We start from the raw sequence: 20,314 nt of genomic DNA, 5'->3' as shown, positions 1-20,314 counted from the left end.
TAATTATGTACATATACTACATCTTCTTTATCCATTCCTCTGTCCACAGACATTTAGATTGCTTCCACTTCTTGGCTATTGTGAATAATGCTGCTATGAACATTGGGGTGCTATTAAGTTTTAAGAATTATGTAGCCTTTGAGTGTTCCTAACTTTGCTGAGACTCCACACAGAGAAACACACATAGGTCAACTACTAAAGTATGATTTCTGAAAATTCCCAATTAATAATTTGAAATAATTTTTTCTACGTTTTGAGTCACTATACACACACCAATGGGGGCAGAGGGGATCTAAATTAGCTACACAATAGCAATGACATTAATAATAAATAAACAAACTAGGAAATCTGTTTTCAGGGCTTTTTTTAAATCCCTACATAAAAAAAAAATTAATTCTAGTAAGAAACATAAAACATCTCAAATAAACCCACGACATCCCTTAAGTAAAAGTGAAACAGAAAAAGAGCAACAAAACCTCTGGGTTGCACAGTATGTCCCACACGGAGAAAGACAGAGAAGAAAAAGGAGAAAATGGAAATTAGGTAGAATAAAAAGACACCAAAAGGGAAGGAGAACGGAAAGGCAAAGAGGAACGACAGAAAACTCAGAGAAACAACTACGCACGCGCACACCCAAACTGAGGGGAACAGACCGACCGATGCGGGATTTGAGGTTTGCGCAGCACTGGATTGTAGAAAATAATCAAAGTGACCTACTACACTTTGTTTTCTGTTTGTTTTTTTTATATAGAATGAAAGATTCTTTAAATTCTAGAGTGCTTCACAGTTTTCAAAAGTTTCACACATGATTTCACATAATCCCACATTAACCTTTCTCCCTTACCCCTACATTGCCCTTCTCTGCTCCCTCTCCCCAGTGCTAAACACTAGTCTGTTCTCTGTATCTGTGAGTCTGCTTCGTTTTTGTTTTACTTACTAGTTTGTTGCAATTTTTAGATTTCACATATAAGTGATTATCATACAGCATTTATCTTTCTCTGACTTATTTCCGTTAGCATAATGCCTTCCAGGCATCCGTCTGTACTACTACAAATGGCAAAATTTCATTCTTTTTATGACTGAGTAGTATTCCGTTGTATATATACACCACATCTTCTTTATCCATTATCTGTCAATGGACACTTTGGCCGCTTCCCTACCTTGCCAATTGGAAACACTGCTGCTGTGAACACTGGAAACCTAGTACCTTGCCTTGTAAACAATGTTGCTACGAACAGGAGGGACCCAGCACACTCTGAAAAGTTGGCTGTTTCATCATAGGTCACTGCTTTTCAAATTTAACAGCAATGTTGCCATTGTGAAGAGAATAATCAGACTAGGAAAATGTCATCAGACCTTCATGGGCAGTGACCACAGGCCCAGCCAGAGGTCACTGCAGGGCAGCAAGGTGCCCAGCCCTGGAGTCTCTAATCGGGGCTAAAAAGAGGCAGGAAGTTTGGGAAGGGACTGTCATGAAGGGAAAAATAAAAGCCAAGGGAAATCTGCCATGTTATCTTCGTGTGTGTTATGTGTTCAGTCACTCAGGCATGTCCAACTCTTTGCAGCCCCAAAGATGGTAGCCCCCAGGCTCCTCTCTCCATGGGATTTTCATTTTCCAGGCAAGAATACTGAGGCAGGTTGCCATTTCTTACTCCAGGGGATCTTCCCAATGCAGGGATTGAACCCACGTCTTACGCTTCCTACATTGATGGGCAGATTCTTTACCACTGCGTCTACCTTTACTGTTAGTCAAAATCTTCACTGAATGCCTGAAGCAGTGAATAGTAAGTAGCCACCTACTGAAAAATCACCAGAGCAGCTGACTGGAAGGTCAACAGTGACCCAGCTGGCTGACTCTCCAGTGAGGGGACTGCAATTCTGGAGGGAAAATATTTCTCAAGAGACTATTTGACAAATTCAGATGTGGCATAAATCAATCCTGCAGCTGAGATCCTCCATGAAGAAAAGGGAGTGCTCACAACTTCAGATGTTCCCTGAGAAATTGCTGGTATAAAAAAAAAAAAAAATCACAGCTTTACTATGATTTGGCTCTAATGTCAACTCGAGGCTAAATTGCTTCTGTGGTCCTCATTCCACCTGGAGAATGTATCATGCTTTCATTTCACAGATATTTAATAAGTACTCATTCCCCACAAGGTTCTTACACATTCAAGTGAATTATTGCTTACAGACTTGAGCACCTTGAAGGTCAAACTCTAGGATAGGACTATTAAAATACATTGTGCATTAAAAGCATCATAACCAAAACCAGTGACCTACACAGGACTGGTGCATCCAGTTATTCTCCCTTGCCTTGCTTTCTTCTCTCATTTTACAAATAGGCACAAAGGTCAAAACAGCATCCTCTCTGTCTGGAAGCAAAAAACAACACTCAGTGCAGGCAAGCAAATCACCAAGGTAATCCAGATTTCCCTTTAAAACACCATCTTGCTTCTCAAAAGGGCAGTCTCCATTTGTATTTTAAAAAAACCAAAACACACACACATTTGACCCTTCTCAAAGGCCCAAATCCATAGCATCTGCCCTGTTCCTTCTCCTCAACTCCCTCCCGATCTTGGAGTTTGAATCTCTCAGCATTATCCATAATTGGGCCTCATCAGCAAAGCCATTATCTACTGTTTCCCTTCAATCTACCTGGCCTCTCCAGAGCCTGTGAAAGTTACACTCCCTATCCTGCACCTTCCTCTCCCAGCCCTGAAATCTTCAAATTCCATGTTCTGTTCTACTTTTGTTCCTGGGCTGTCTCAGCAACTTAATAGCTTCAAATATTACATGTGCTAATATGGAAGTAACATGCTAATAATTAACAGCTACAAATGATCACATGCTCTCCTGCCCAGCTCCTTCTCTTAGAGATCCATAGTTCACCCCTAACCCAGCCACACCGACATCCCACAAGGACCTGGTGGTGGTTTTAAAACATGTGCACACATCTATTGTATGCACCCTCTTCCCACCAAAAGTGGTGTCTAACTCTCCCTCCTTGAATCTGGGCTGACCCTTGTGACACATTCCTAACAGAACAAGGAGGAAGCGACTCCACATGACTTTGAGGCTAGGTCATACAAAGCCACATAGCCCCTGCCAGCCTCTCTCTTAGGACTGATGGGTTGGGAGCACTGGGGTAATGTAAGAAGCCTGCTATGGGGCATCCTGAGGGGGCCTGCTGCTGCATCAACAGCATGGTCTCCAGCTAAAAACAGGCAAGCAAATCACCATCCTCAAACAGGTCATGCTGTTTCCACCAGAGACCATGGGGATTGAACCAGGTGGGTGAGGAAGCCTTCAGATGAGCCCTGCCTCATGCTACAAGCCTCCCAGCTGGGCTGAGTGGAGGAGAGACAAGGTGTCCCCACCAAGCCCTGCCCACGTACAGGTCTGTAACTATCAAAAAAAAAAAAATGCTATTGTTTTAAACCACTAGGTGTGGGGATGGTCTGTTATACAAATGTTAGACAAATGGAACAGACCTCAGATGTAACACACAACCCAAATGAAATTCCCTCTCTCCCTTGCCTCTGGTCCCTTTCCAAGTCCATGCGGTCTGAAAAGCCCCAAGGCTTTTCTTTATTCTCTGCTCTGCTTTATTCTCAGATCCTCGCCCTTCACATCTGACCCTTTCTACCCAAAGATCCCTCAGGAATCCAGCACCCGCCACCGCTGGCATGAAACACAGTGACACCCCCTGCTTGGTTAGCTAGTCCCTTCTACACAGCTGCCAAAACGTTACTCTAAAACCAAACTCCCACCTGCCACCACCAGCCTCTTGCTCTACAGCACAGTCCTGAATCTTGATGACAGCTCACACACCCCTAGTGACCACCGTGAACTCCAGTCACAGGGAATTTCTGAGCATCTTTTTGCCTTTCATGCCTCTGCACCTTTGCACATACTGAAGCTTCTTCCCAAATCCTCTTCGGCACCCTTCCTTCTCTTACCTCTTACCAGGATTCCTACTTTGCCTTCAAGTTCAAAGGTTACTTGAGGTTAGACTCCGGTCCTGACGACCAGCCAGAGTTCCTCATTTCCTTTTCAGTCAGTCAGCCAGTCCTTACAACCTCCACTTCACACAGTGGCCAAATTCTCTGTATGTTTCTCCAGCCTGGCCTGTGAGGGCAGGCATCATATCATGTGTGCGTGCATACTCAATCACTTCAGTCGTGTCTGACTCTCTGTGACCCTAAGGACTGCAGCCTGCCAGGCTCCTCTGGCCATGGGATTCCCCAGGCAAGAATACTGGAGTGGGTTGCCATGCCCTCCTCCACGGGATCTCCCCAACCCAGGGACTGAACCCACATCTCCTGTGTCTTCTGCACTGCAGGTGTACTCTTGACTGCTGAGCCACCAGGCAAGCCTGCCTCATATCATAATTGTCTCCAAATAAATGAAATGTTTAATTTGAATTGGAAATCAGCAAATTAGCATTCTACAGAAATACAAACACTTCGTTTGAGAATTAGTATCTATTGAGCCCCCATGCCAGTCACAGATTTTTACTTAAATTTCACAAATAGTTGAGGTATAATCAGCCTCAAAGAGGTTGAGTGACTTATCCAGTGTCTCATGACCAGAAAACGATGAAAACCAATTTTCAACCCAGACATACCTTCGGCTCTAGCATTCTTTACCCTGAATATTTTCAACCGGTTCTGGTGCCTGAGGACAGACCACATTCTGAGGTGGATACCAGTCTGAGTGCTCCCTCCCCCGTGGTAGCTACCACAGAATGGCATCATTTTGAACAACACCTTTCATTATACTTTTAGGTAGCATAAGGACAGGAACACTATGGCCAAATAATTCGGATTTAAAACCCAGCTCTGTCTGTGTCAAGCTTTGTGCCCCTGGAAAAGTTATTACTCCATTTTCTCACATCTTGTTTCTTCATTTGTAAAACAAGGATGTGGCTCACAGATTTGCTCTAAACATTTTCAAAATGAAACATGAAAAACATTTAGAACAGAATCTGGTATACGGAAAACCCTGAGCAGATGTTGTTGCTGGTATTAGTGGTAGTAGTGGTATTACTAAAAGTTGCCCAGTAAAACCCCAACTAGAAAACTTAGGTTATTATAATGCAGAGCTTGAAGTGGTGTCCCTTCAGATTCCAATTCTGTTTTAATTTGTTGGAAGGAAAATATTTCTAAAAAGTGTGAAGTGTTCCCAGCCCTTTAAACTGATTTGCAAATGTAGCTGAAACTGTTCTTGGCCACCAGTTACCCTTTGAGAAACAACAGGTGTGGGACAAAGGTTTTGTAACAATCTCCGCTTCTAGCAGAGAATGGGGAAGTCGTGATCTCTCAGCTTCTGTTTCCTCATATATAAAACAAAAATGATATCAATCCTATTACCTTGCATTAGGAAAGACTGAATTGAAATAATACAAAGAAAAATTAGAAGGAGTTGTGCAAAAAGCAGGTAGAATCATCATCATTCCCACTGCTAATAAACTGATATACCAAAAGTGATATACTCAGTATATACCAAAATGGAAAGTTGGTCATCAATTTGCTAAAATGCTCCAGCCAGCAGAAATGTTTGCATTTTCCCTCTTTATATAATTTTCATTCTGTTAACTAGTAGCAAACCCTTTCCGCCACTGTCAACATCTCCACTGCCCTTCTCAATTTAACTGAAAGAAATCTAAAATGTATCAACACCATCTGTGCCTCTTAAATTCAGGATACATTAGAAGCAAATAACTACTTTTGATGAAATAGCATAGAAAACATTTAAGAAAGTTACTTAGTGAGCACTACATCCAACTTCCTTTGGAGAATAAACATTTAATCAGCACTGTCTCCTCCTCTACTTGTAAATGTATACATAAATACTCTTATGTGTACACTTGAGAAGTAAAGTACCAATTTGGCTTCTATTTACAGATCAGACTTTCAGTGATTATGTATAAAACTAAAAGCACATTTGGAACAGGTATTCTTGGAACAGGTATTCTTGTCTCCCTGCCAAACTATTATCTTTCCCTGTTAACTGTTTCTATCTAATCCCATGTGACTCTATATACGCTAGAAACCTTTCTAATGAATATATGTACAATAGGACAAATATTTATGGAGTACCAACCATGTACACACTTGAATGAGAGTCTGGAATACAAACGGAACAGTCTCCTACTGACACTTCATTTCTAACCAAGTACAAATCTTAATGGGTTGGATAAACTGCTATCTTTATTCCTACAGCCCTATTCATTACACCATAAGCTCCTTTACCACACCACAATGCCTCCAAAAAGCTCAGAATACAAGGGGTGAAGTTTAATCCTATTAAGTAAATTCTCAATCCAAAACTTTATATGGTGATGTTTTATATCATTTTTAAGCTGACATTTACATTTGCATAGCTGTAACATGAAGTACAGTCACCATGCCTATAAGCCAAAGCGTGGAAACTAATAGTCCTACCTAGAACCACTACTTTCAATATCGATTACAAAAGCATCTAAAGAGAAGACATAAACACAGAGAAAAAAGTATTGAAGGCAACTGAGAGCCATGACAGTTACTCTAAAAACTGTCACCAAGAAAACATCTGCTCTTCATAATGTCTTCTGTTAGAAAAATAACATGAAACATAACCAAAACCAAAATAGAAAAAATAAATATTTTCCGCAAAACACAAAGGTTTACTATGAACAGGGGAGAAGGGTGGCAGCAGAAGAAGGCAAAGACACAATTTTAAAGTAAAGGAGAGGACTTCCCTGGTGGCTCAACGGTAAAGAATCCGCCTGCCAATGCAGGGGACATGGGTTTGATTCCTGGTCTGGGAAGAGCCCATGCACTTTGGGGCAGCTGAACCCGTGCTCTCAAGCCTGTGAGCCACAACTGAGCCTGTGCACACAACTGCTGAAGACCGCGCACCCAGAACCCAGGCTCCACAACAAGAGAAGCCTCTGCAATGAGAAGCCTGCACACCACAGAGAGTGGCCCCTGCTCGCCCCACCTAGAGAAAGCCCACACGCAGCAACGAAGACCCAGTGCAGCCAAAAAATAAGTCAATTTAAATTTTTTAATTTAATAAAATAAAAAGATATTAAAACAATGAAGGAACAACCAATGTCCAAAGGGGAACACAATGGCTAATATCATCTACAGCCTCTTAGACGGTGGAAAACGTTTAAATGAAAAGAGATGGCATGTTTTTTACCTATAAGCTTTCTAATTGTTTTTTTTCCCCAAAGCAATGACATCTGTGCAGAAAAAGAAACAACCAAGAGTGACAAAGGCATTTACAGAATGGGAGGAAAATATGTGTAAACCACATATCTCATAAGGCCTAAGTATCCAGAATACATTAATAATTCATAATCCAATCATAGACATTTCTCCAAAGAAGACATAAAGATGACCGAGAAGCACTCAACATCACTCATCATCAGGAAAATGCAAATCACAACCACAATGAGATATTATCTCAGCTCAATTAGGAAGGCCCCTATCAAAAATGAAAAGTGTAGCTAAAGATATGGAAAAATTAGAACCACAGAGGCTCCCTCTCTCTGCAGGTGTTTGGTCCCTACAATGTTCTCTCTAAAATAACTCGGTGAGAATGTAAAATGGTATGGCCACAATGGAAAACAGGAGAGAAATTCACAAACCAAACAAAACAAAACACCTAAGAACAGAACTACCATCAGATCAGATCAGATCAGTTGCTCAGTCGTGTCCGACTCTTTGCAACCCCGTGAATCGCAGCACACCAGGCCTCCCTGTCCATCACCAATTCCCGGAGTTCACTCAGACTCACGTCCATTGAGTCAGTGATGCCATCCAGCCATCTCATCCTCTGGCGTCCCCTTCTCCTCTTGCCCCCAATCCCTCCCAGCATCAGAGTCTTTTCCAATGAGTCAGCTCTTCACATGAGGTGGCCAAAGTACTGGAGTTTCAGCTTCAGCATCATTCCTTCCAAAGAAATCCCAGGGCTGATCTCCTTCAGAATGGACTGGTTGGATCTTGCAGTCCAAGGGACTGTCAAGAGTTTTCTTCAACACCACAGTTCAAAAGCATCAATTCTTCGGCGCTCAGCTTTCTTCACAGTCCAACTCTCACATCCATACATGACCACTGCAAAAACCATAGCCTTGACTAGACGGACCTTTGTTGGCAAAGTAATGTCTCTGCTTTTCAATATGCTATCTAGGTTGGTCATAACTTTCCTTCCAAGGAGTAAGCGTCTTTTAATTTCATGGCTGCAGTCACCATCTGCAGTGATTTTGGAGCCCCCAAAAATAAAGTCTGACACTGTTTCCCCATCTATTTCCCATGAAGTGGTGGGACCGGATGCCATGATCTTCGTTTTCTGAATGTTGAGCTTTAAGCCAACTTTTTCACTCTCTACTTTCACTTTCATCAAGAGGCTTTTGAGTTCCTCTTCACTTTCTGCCATAAGGGTGGTGTCATCTGCATATCTGAGGTTATTGATATTTCTCCTGGCAATCTTGATTCCAGCTTGTGTTTCTTCCATAGGAACCAGCAACTTTATTTCTGGGTATTGAGGATTTCAGAACAAGTCTCCCTCAAACTACCACTTTGGAATTGTGACTATTTTGAGCTGACGGCAATCAAAATCCAGCAGACTGAGGAAAACCTTTTATTTCTCCCTTACCTGTCTAAAAGAATTTAGATAGAGTATCTGGTTCAGGAAGGGAACTATCACAAGAGATTACTACAAATAGTCCAGGTGAGGTGGGGTGAACTGCGGGCAGCTGGACTGGGGCTAGAGATCAAAGTCCTCTCTGGGCCCCATCGTCCTGCAGGGAATGGAAAACACTTTACCAAACCTTCTCTCCATCTTCCTGTGAATTGTCTTTCTCACCTTTCAAGACCCAGAACCCTATCCCTTTTCTCCATAGCTCAGAGCATCATGTAAGTCTCAACTGGCTAAATGCCTGAGGATCTCATATTCTTGTAGGACCCCCGAACATACGCAACTAAATTTGGTTTTCTCCTGTTAGTCTCCCCTATGTTAATTTAATTATTAGACAAGCCAAAGAACTAAGAAGGGTAGGGAAAATAAACATTCCTTTCCTACAGTATATACCCAAGAGTGGAAAACAGGACATAAAAGAGAATTTGCACACCCATGATCACAACAGCCAAGAGGAGGGAGCAACCTAAATGTCCAGTGAAGGATGGACAAAGAAAATAAAAGATGATAAAGAAAATGTGGCATACATACACACTAGAATGTTATATAGCCTTAAAAAAGACAGAAATCCTACAATATGCAATGACATGGATGAACCTTAAAGACATTATGCCAGGTGAAATAAGTCATAAAAAGACAAATACTGCATGATTCCACTTTAATGATCTATCTAAAGTAATCAAACTCACTGAAGCAGTAAAGAGAATAGTGGATACCAGGGGCTGTAGAGAAAAAAAAATGTGTGTTGCTCAGTGGGTCCAGGGTTTCAGTCATCAAAATGAAAAGGTTCTAGAGATGTGTTACACAATAAAGTACATAGAGTTAACAATACTATCCTATACACTTAAATACAGTTGTGATAATACATTTCTTGTCATGCATTTTTACTACAATAAAAAAGCAGTAATAATTATGTTTCCCAGAAAGCAATTTGGCCAAAGGCATGAAAAACCTAAGCATATTCACATCCTTTGTCCTGTCTCAAGAAATTTATCTTAAAACACTTTCTCTTTAAAGTATTATAATAGCTAAAATAAAAAGCAATCTATATTCCCACAAAAAAAAAAAAACAGTTAAACATCAAATGCTGAAAGAGTACAGTCATCAAAAAATACAGTTTGAAGATACTTTTTTCAATGGTACATTAAAATTCTTATTATCTAGTAGTATCCAAAATGCAATATAAAATTGTATATATAGTATGTACAATACAACTATGATGAACATATACTGGGATATTCAATAAAGAAAAAGACAAGGAAACAGGTCTAATAAAAAAAAAAGAGAGAGAGAAAGGGAAATGAGGAGGATAGAGAACAGGGGAAGGGAAGAAAGCTATATCAACTACATTTCTGTTGGATTTGCATCCAGACCAAGTTGATTCTAATGTTCATTTGGAAATAAAATCTGGCAGAAACAGCTAGAAAAACATCTAGTAATAAAAAGAAAAATAGAGTGATCAGGAGAGACTAGTCCTTCCAGACATTTTAACATGTTATGAAACCACAATAATTTAAACAGTTTAGTTGCTAGGACAGAAGAGGGGGAAAGAAAAGAATACAGAAATTTAGCACTGACAGCAGCAGTGTTTCAAAGACCCATTCGTGAGTGAATGGTGCTGGACAACTGAGGAGCCAATTGAGTTGGGAAGGAGGTTAAGATTCATAACTCACATTTTTTAATCAAAATAAACTCCAGATGGATGAAAGATTTAAAGGTAAAAAATAAAAACATAAATTCAAAGTGAGGATAGCATCTCTATGAACGATTCAAAAGCTTGAAGCTATTAAATGAAAACTGCCATCAACTAATATTTCTGCTCAGAAAAAAAATCACCAGAAAGTCAAAAAAGGAACAACAAACTAGGAAAAAATATAATAGCAATTCATGTCATGAAGAAATCAAGAAGAAAAGGATAAACAATAGAAAAAACTGGCAAGGTATATGATCAGACATGTCCCAGAAAATGAATATAGATAGATCTCAAACATATCAAAAGAAGTATAATGGCCTTCATATTAAGAAAAATAGATAATAAACACAGCCTGCGAAACATCTTCCCCCCCACAAGAGAAGCAAAGATGAAAAATGTGACAACACCCTGGCCACATGATAGAGAGAAGCAGATGCTCACACATAGCTGGTGGATTATAACTGGCACCACTTCTATGGAGCAGAATCTAGCACCATCAAAATTGAACAGTCACATTCTTCTAAGAATTCTTCCTACAGATACAACAGCACATTTATCAAATAATTTGCATACAGATTTATTTGCTGCAGCTTTGTTTTAATAGCAAAATATTAGGGGAAACCTAAATGTCCCTCAATAGGGAACAAGTATCATCTGTTATGGTACATAACATGGTATATCTAAAAATAGACATCTACAAATAGCCCTGAAAAATGAAACAACTCTATATAACATTGTGTTGAATGATCTCTAAAATATATACTGTTAGTATATACAGTATATATAGAAATATAGAAGATAGGTGTGAAATAATTTGTGCACTACAGCTTATACAACACACACACTAATACTGTACATATTTAAATATAAGTGTGTATACCTACATAAGTAGAATCTCTCTGGGTGGATGGAGAAGAAACTGTTAATAATGGTGACATCACTACCCAAGAGAAATAGCCAAGGAGACAGGAATGGAAGGGAGATTTAACATTTTGCAAACTTTTAATCATTCTGAACTCCATCATGTGCATTAATTACCTGGTCACACTAGTCAAAATGATGCTGCAGAAGGGTATTTTAAAATACTGAGTTTTAAAGAAGAGGCAAGATACAAGATGACATATTCAATAAGAGATTATTTTGTGATTTGTTTAAAAGGACAGCTATATGGATGGATACAAACCAACATGCTAACAGTGATTTTCCAGAATAGGATTATAGGTGGTTTTATGTTCTTTCTCTCCATGTGTATTTTCTGATTTTTCTAAAATGAACAATTCCAAAAAAATAAATAAAATAAAATAAAATAAAATGAACAATCCCTCTCAGCTACCAAGAAGTGTTTTTAATTCAAACATTTTTTAACTTGCACTAGACATTAAATCCCTTGATCCCTTGGACATTTATTCTAATGAAAATACACTGCTAAGATTATGGTTTCTGGTACCCACCCAGTTTAAATAAAATCTGGGAGAGTCTCAGAAGAGAGATTGTAAAACAGTCAACAATTAAACAGAAATAATTAAACCTACAAGGAAAATAAAATAATGTGAGCCTCCAATGCAAGGCCCAGGAGGAGCACAGAAGGTCAGGGGACTTGGGTGTTCTCTTCAGTTGGGAACCTTGAGTGTATTTGCTTTTATTGTGTACATAGATTATTCTGTTTTGAGATCTCACTGATGGATCACAACCCCTCCTACCACTTAGCTCTCCCCTAGGGACCAAGCAGACTGCTGCATAGAAACAGATGCAGGAAGTGAATGCAAGTTAACAAAGACATTATCACCATATGGAAAGCAAGACTTGACCAAAGAAACCATGATGCTGAGTGACTCACACCCAGAGATCTGTGAGCAGACCCTCAAAGCTGTTACCTATTCATTTCTACATTTGTTTTATCTGTAAATCAACAACACCTCACCATTTTGTTATTCTGAAGGCATAATTACCAGGCTGAAATTATAGTGACCTATTATCGTGTCACTGTTTCATTGCAGGCTTCCCCTTTCCCCAGTTGCTTCGACCATAGCAGCCTTCCCCTACCCCCTTAAGATAAAAAGCTGTGGTGGTGTTTTAATTCAAACACAGATAAAATGCTTAGTGGCTAGGTGACTGTCAATATAATGGTGCTAAACTACAAGTTATTACTAATATAAGAGAGTGTGTGCCTGTGCACGTGTATGTGCACACGTGCTTAATTATGTCTGACTCTTTGCAACCCCATGGACTGTAGCCCTCCAGGCTCCTCTGTCCATGGAATTTTCCAGGTAAGAATATGGAGTGGGTTGCCATTTGCTCCTCCAGGGGATGTTCCCAACCCAAGGACCCAACCCACGTCTAGTGTCTCCCACATTGGCAGGCAGATTATTTACCACTGTGCCACCTGGGAAGCCAATATAAGAGAGTACTCGAGCACGATTATCTATTCAGCCCCATAAAAGGCAGTCAGGAGTTTTTTTACATGGTGTATTCTACAGTTAGCAGGCCGCTGCACTTTCAAGGTGGGAAATGGCACACACGTTAAGTGTGCTGAACCCATAGAAACTCCTAAGAGGCAGTATGTTGTTTATGGTGAATTTTAAATCATCTGATGTTGACTGCTCTCAACATAAGCAGAGTACTGTATACAGAGTCTGGGTATGGGGGAGGGCACGAAAAATAGGCAAATCTCAGACTGATACTGAAAAGCATTCAGAGTACAGCGCTGAAAATAAAACTGTTCATTTCAAAACATTATAGCTCTATTCAATAAAATCAGTAGCAAAGGCTAGATTTTGACAACTTCATACAAGAAGGAACAGATAAGGAGACATTTCATTCTTGAATGCAGAGACATGCATTCAAGACAAGTAGTAGGCCATTTAATTTTGTATCTAGAGGATTTTATTTTCCTGGCCACGCTGTGCAGCATGTGGGATCTTAGTTCCCCAACCAAGGCTTCCCTTCATTGGGAGCACAGAATCTTAACCACAGTACCACCAGAGAAGTCCCTAGAGTATTTTTTTAAGGGACAAACACAACAAAATCCACACATGTTAAAAAAGTAAGTTAAATCCTAAAATATTATGATTTGCTTTTAGGTACTTTGAAAAAAATCACAATTCAGCAGACAATCACAGATTTTGTATAAACCTTATTCCAGCCAACACACTTTGCTGGTGAACCTGCAAGTTAAAAATCCAGGTTCCCTTCTCACTTTCAGCCAGGAGTCTACATGGACTTGCTCAAGACTGAATTGTCTCCTCTGCTAGCTCAGAGAGCTGACAGATAAACTTACTCTCCACACCCACTGCAGTCTTATCAGCAACTTTGTCCATCCAACCAGAGTTCTGCTTCTTTAAAACACAGAGAAAAAGAACAGGAGGAAGTGGGAAGCAAGTAACCAACTCAGAGGTTTCAGGGGCTGGAAGGAGACTGGCCCTTGGGCACTTGCCTTTCATCTGAGGCAGTCAACAAACATTTCTAAAAAACTGTGTGCTGTGGGAACATAAAGATGAAAAGACAAAAAAGAGGCAGAAGGAACCCAAAGTATAAGGAAACGCCAAGTGGTTGTTAAGACTGCCAAGCTATGTAGCCTCAGTTGACCTTGCCCAGGCAGCTAGCTCGTCTTTCATTTAGAGTCTGGCGTCCAAGTTCTCCACTTTAAGAGGATGGACTTCCCTCGCCCTCTAAGAATGACAATTAAATGCAAGGAGTAACATGACTAACAAATATCTTTACCAAAGAATAACATCCGTAAATTAGAGACAGAAAAAGACTCCTCTTATAAACCAAGGGATTTATTAAACATGTCTTAGACACATATACACAAACACACGCACAAACAGTAATCCTACAATAACCATATAAAGTGTATCAGCAAATTGGAATATTACAGAACTACTACTGGCCGTGATTCTTACCAGCCAAACTAGAATACAAAAATCTAATAAAATCAGTCACTCCATTCACCTGATTCAAACACTAATATTTCATCTACTTTGAGGAGTACCAAACATAGCCACATATTCTAAAAACATCATTATGTTAAATATCACAGTGTAAGACATACACATGTATGCATGCTCACATGCTGGACACCCTCACTACCCCCATGAAAATCCAGATAGAAAAATACTGACTTACGTGGTAGCCTCTAGGCCTTCTCCTAACAATAATACACCTGAGACCTGTGAGGAGCTTTCCGACTCAAACATGTAAATGTTTACCATGTACAAATCACCAGGTTACTCAACTGTGGACAAAAATGAAATATATGCTTCTAACTTCAAGAAGTTTGAAATCTAGACAATATGTGGACACGTGTATATATGTACATATATAATGTATGACATATATACTATAAACTACATATTGTATGGGGCTTCCCCATTGCTCAGCTGGTAAAGAATCTGCTTGCAGTGCTGGAGATCTAGGTTCGATTCCTGGGTGGGGAATATCCCTTGGAGAAGGAAATGGCAATTCACACCAGCATTCTTGCCTGGGAAACTGCATGGACAGATGACCCTGGCGGGCTACAGTTCATGGGGTGGCAAAGAGTTGGATACAACGGTGCACACATGTACATACTGTATCAAATGAATGTAAGATGAGATTAATTTGAGGAGTTGAGAGAAAGGAAAAGCTGGAAGGCTCCAAAAATCCTATTTTACAACTGACCAGAAGTAAACTACAAAACAGTATACATGGAATATGGTTTGACTTAAATGAAAACTCGTATGCATGAAGGCAGATACTGGAGAGTAGTACATAAAAAAAAATTTGTGTTAAGACTCAAAATAGTAATAATTCCTATCCCCACTTCCCCAAATTAACCTCAATACTGTTACTTTTTTTTTAGCCTTTATATGTATATATTTAAAAGCTTGCCGCGAACCTGTGTTATGGTTAGTGTGGTTACTGTGTTACTATCAGTAAAGATTTCTAGGATGTGGCAATATTTAAATCTGAAAACCTAGTTCTACTATGCCACATCGCTCTTAAATAATGATTACTGGAAGTAATTTCCCTTGAGATACTATTTTCAGAAACAAGTGCAGCCAAAGCTAGAGTAATCAGACTAAGGTTTTGTGTTGGAGGGGTTTCACCTTTGATGGATAAAAGAGGACCCTCGCTACGAAAAATTCCCCGCCTCCAAACAAACCTAGAGACACTGCTCCACAATTGGGGGATGTTAAATGTTTGCAACCAAAACCAACGCCACGGGCTCAAATGCCACCAAAAATCCTAACCACGTTAAGGAGAGAGCAGAAAGTCTTCACGTGTGGCTGGGAGGGCTTCACGCGCCCCTCGTGCGGGGCCAAACGACCCACCGTCCCCAGTCCCTCAGTTTCCACCGGTCCCAGACCGAGGTGAGCAGGGCTCCCGGGCACCGCTTTCACCAAAGCGCTTCTCGATCCGCCGCCCCGGCTCCGAACGCCTGGCGCCGGCCCTCCGCCGCCTCCCAGAACCTTCTCTATCTTTCCCGTCCTCTCTGCTGTCTCCAACACCCGCGCACCCTCGCGCGGTCCCATCCGCCCCCTCCGGCCGCCGGTTCCCGGCAGCCCGGCCCCACCAGGACCTGGGATCCGGCTCCGGGGACGCAACTGGCGGCTCCAGCACGGCAGGCTCCGCACCTGCCCGGGTGCCAGGCCGCGCGCCGCCGCACCCCGGACCCGGGCCCCCAGCCGCGCCGCGCCGGGCCCCGCGCCCACCCCGGAAGCGCCCGCGCCCTCACCTTGCTCGCTGCGGTCCATGTCTCCCTCCCGCCGGCAGCCCGTCCCCGCTCGGCCCGCCCGCCCGCCGCGCAGCGCTCCTCCCGTCCTCCGCCCGCTGCTCCCGGGAAGTCCCCTCCCCCGGAGGCGTCGGGCGCGGTGGCGCCGCCCGCGCGAGGTGGGGAGCGCTTTCCCGGGGCGTCACCCAACCACCTGACCCCGCGGGCCGGTGCGCTCCGCCGCGTCGGCGCAGGAGGAGGACCGGCGGGCGGTGCCGGGCGGCGGGGCGGGGAGGGCCGGGTGAGCGCAGGCTGCAACACGCCCTGTAGGAGAGGGGAAGGCGGGGACCGCCAAGACGCGGCAGCACCGTGGAGGCTGCGTGGGGACCGCGTGGAGACAGGGATGGCGTTACGTCGCACCCTCAAGTTATTTATCATCAGAAGTTTCCTCCGGGGCGTTGAAGATGCCCTTTCTCTGCCTCCCCTAACACCTGCTCTTCTGTGCTTATTGAGTGGCAAACGCAGGAAGGTTATTTTCAAATGCCAGTGGCTCCTTTTCCCACTCATTCTTCATGTTCTCCTGCTCCCAAAATAACACCCTAGACTGTCTACCAGAGTAGGTCCGAAACAGGCCAAGAGGTTAAAATTTCAAAGAATCTCTCGAAAAAATGATGTGGCCTTGTCTTTTTAATAGAGTGCAGGGTTTTAAGTGACAAATTCAGAAGATTTTCGTGCAATAAAATCTGACTATTTTGAGTGCAGGATTAAGGACCACACTCTGAAATGAGTTAAATGAATTAAATTAAGCAAAGGGTAGACTTATCAACAGGGATCTTTTGAAAATATCAAAAGGCTCATGTCCATTGATCAAGGGACAGTTTGAAGTTCCTGTAATAACACTCTTCGTAATTAGCATCAACATTCTGTTTAAGTGTTCTGCAGTTACTGTCTTCAATGAAGTCAGGTTGATTATTACATAGTTCTAAGGTGGTAGCCCAATTTCCAAGCCATCTGGGTCTAAGAAGGAAGGAAGCTTCCTTGTGTGCTACCTAGAGACTCTGGCTAGGCCTCTAGCCCGCATTGCCTGAAACATCACAGGAGTTTGGCTGTTGCTACTATGTTTTTAAATTAGCAATAGTTACCTGCTGCTGCTACTGCTAAGTCGCTTCAGTGTGTCCGACTGTGCGACCCCATAAACGGCAGCCCACCAGGCTCCCCCGGCCCTGGGATTCTCCAGGCAAGAACACTGGAGTGGGTTGCCATTTCCTTCTCCAATGCAGGAAGTGAAAAGTGAAAGTGAAGTCACTCAGCGGTGTCCGACCCTCAGCGACCCCATGACCTGCAGCCTTCCAGGCTTCTCCGTCCGTGGGATTTTCCAGGCATGAGTGCTCAAGTGGGGTGCCATTCCAAGTGTATCTGTTTCCCACCTGCATTGACAGCCTCTTCTCCTGAACTTTATTGGGTTTATCTCAATCCAATGAGACCTCTCCTCTTTGATTCTGCCTGCTCCCACTGCACTTGGCTTCTCTCCTGTAGCACCCACCACTCTCACTCATCTCCCAGGCCAGCCTGCCACAGTCATAGGTTTATGTTCCCAGCCCCTCTAGGTTATAACCCAGCAGCTTATGAGCTCCAGGAGGTCAAAGATCGTTTGGGTCATCTTTTCACTGCTTTAATTATGCCATGCAGTGAATCAATATTGTAAGTTTAGCTTTCAGACCAAAATTTCAAAATAAGATAAATTGTGTCCTCAGTCATGTCTGACTCTTTGGGGCCCCAGGGGCTTTGTCCATGAGTTTCCCAGTCAAGAGTACGGAAGTGGGTTGCCATTTCCTACTCCAGGGGATCTTCCCAGCCCAGGGATTGAAACCGCTTCTCTGAGTTTTCTCATTGGCAGGCAGATTCTTTACCACTAGTGCCACCTGGGAAGCCAAGATATTAATATAAATCGTATCTACTATTACTAACAATCCAGTGTTTATAACAAAGAAGTGCAATGATATATCTTTTCTTTTTAAAATATTTATTTATTGGCCGCATGGCACAGCATATGGGATCTTACTTCCCTGACCAGAGATGGAACCCTGCATTGGACCCACTGCATTGGAAGTGCAGAGTTTTAACCACTGGACCTCCAAAGAAGTCACTTGTTTTTTGCTCTTAAATGACCTTTTAAATGTAACAGTGAGGAGCCTGGTAGGCTGCAGTCCATGGGGTCACTAAGAGTCGGACACGACTGAGCAACTTCCTTTCACTTTTCACTTTCATGCATTGGAGATGGAAATGGCAACCCACTCCAGTGTTCTTGCCTGGAGAATCCCAGGGACGGGAGAGCGTGGTGGGCTGCCGTCTATGGGGTCACACAGAGTCGGACACGACTGAAGTGACTTAGCAGCAGCAGCAGTATATTTTTGCATAGGCAGGAAATATAATGTGGTCAAGAATTTTTGACTAGCTGCTGCTCAGATAAAGGATTGGAAAGACAATCTCTCAACCTATGAACTAACTTGTGGACAAATAAATAGCACTTGAAAATAACAATGTTTCAAAATGTTATTATTCTTATCTTTTTAATTTGCTATACAGTGATGATCCTGTTAATGTGTGTTGGGAGAGAGAAATGACCTATTTTGAAGAGTTTGTATGCTTGTTCCCATTCCTGGCAGAGATGACTAATTACCTACCCATATCCAACTTTACCATTTTTCTTCCTAAGAGAACTCAAATATAATATGAGGCACCGGTGTGTCCAGCTGAAACACTGACCACTTTAACCTCCCCTGCAGCTGGAGGTGGCTCTCTGACACATTCATGACCAATGAGCTATGAACTAGAAACCTTCAAGAAATCATTAGGAAAGAAAGATTTGGCTGGATCTTGAGATGATCATTATAAGTGAAGTACTAGATCAGATAAAGAAAGACAACTAGTATATGATGTCACTTATATGTGGAATCTAAAAAGACAATACAAATGAACATATTTACAAAACAGAAACAGACTCACAGGCATAGAAAGCAAACTTATGGTCACCAAAAGGGAAAACGAAGGAGGGATACATTAGGAGTATGGGATTGACAAGCTTCCCTGGTGGCTCAGACGGTAAAGAATCAACCTAGGTTCGATCCCTGGGTTGGAAAGATCGCCTAGAAGAAGGCATGACAACCCACTCCAGTATTCTTGCCCAGAGAATCCCATGGACAGAGGAGCCTTGTGGGCTACAGTCCATGGGGTCGCAAAGGGTCGGACACGACTGAGTGACTAAGCACATGGGATGAACAGAAGCAGACTATCGTACATAAATAGATAAACAACAAGGATTTACTATATAGCACAGGGGACTATATTCTATATCTTGTAATAACCTATAATGGAAAAGAACCAGAAAGAATATACATATATATGTAACTGAATCACTTTGCTGTACAACTGAAATTAACACAATGTTGTAAATCACTTACACCCCAATTTTAAAAAGGCTTGACAACATTGTTTTTTTCTTCAGCTTCCTCCTTCCAGCCTAGAAGGGCAGCAGCCATATTGAAAGCATGAGGAAGAAAGTCAGGTTTGGCAGTGTAGAAAGTCAGAAAGAACCTGGGTATTCAGTGGCATCACGGAGATGTTTCTTATGGGAGAAAAATAAATGCCTGAAGTTTTTAAGCCACTAGAGTTGGCTTCCTGTTACAATGAGCAAAAAAAAAAAAAAAAATCTAACTGGTACAACATACCATTTTAAAATTCCCATCCTGGCACATACCAACAGAGGTGGATTAATGCAACTCTGTACCTTAGGCAAATATTAACTTTTCTCTACAAGGCTAAATAAGCACTGTTTATGTTATAAACAACCTAGTATATGATAGTTCTCCAAAAGCCTACTTTTCTCTTGTGTCTTCCAGCTACTTCATTTTTTTTTCCTTGACAAATATAATCTGCACTTGTAACTCATGCTGTGTTATTTCTAAAATGAACAGAGTTTATGTTTTAGCACACTGAAGGGTCTCTGGAGAATGGTTAGCACTTAAACTGAGCACCTGGGTGCATTATGAGAGCTAGCTTTTAAAAGGCTAGGTACAGGCAAGAGAAACTAGATTTATTTTGTAGTGCTGTTGTTGTTAATGGTAATATGGAATTTTTTTTTTTTTTTTTTAGTTTCTTTTTTCAAATACCCATTCGTTGGTGAAATTTCTACCAACCAGAGTCTGTCTTCCTGATGGAAAATATGATCACTTTTTCAAAAT

At 41.8% G+C, this 20,314-nt stretch overlaps 1 protein-coding gene across 3 annotated transcripts in view; it reads right to left on the bottom strand.

Moving 5' to 3' along the window:
* TPD52 (tumor protein D52) overlaps positions 1-16,148 on the bottom strand; it is a 133,771-nt gene extending 117,623 nt beyond the window's left edge. For all 3 annotated transcript variants that reach the window (XM_086335410.1, XM_086335411.1, XM_086335412.1), the window contains exon 1: positions 16,098-16,148. In XM_086335410.1, the coding sequence (XP_086191536.1) occupies positions 16,098-16,116 (19 nt within the window). In that variant the 5' untranslated portion in view covers positions 16,117-16,148. The remainder of the gene's footprint in view (positions 1-16,097) is intronic.
* Positions 16,149-20,314: the final 4,166 nt, after the last annotated feature.

The sequence above is a fragment of the Bos grunniens genome, chromosome 14 (assembly GCF_055505025.1).
Source record: "Bos grunniens cultivar Pamir isolate PY7600 chromosome 14, Bosgru_T2T1.0, whole genome shotgun sequence".
Taxonomy (NCBI): domain Eukaryota; kingdom Metazoa; phylum Chordata; class Mammalia; order Artiodactyla; family Bovidae; genus Bos; species Bos grunniens.
Note: the sequence above shows the minus strand (reverse complement) of the source record. Positions and strands in the feature narration are given on the sequence as shown.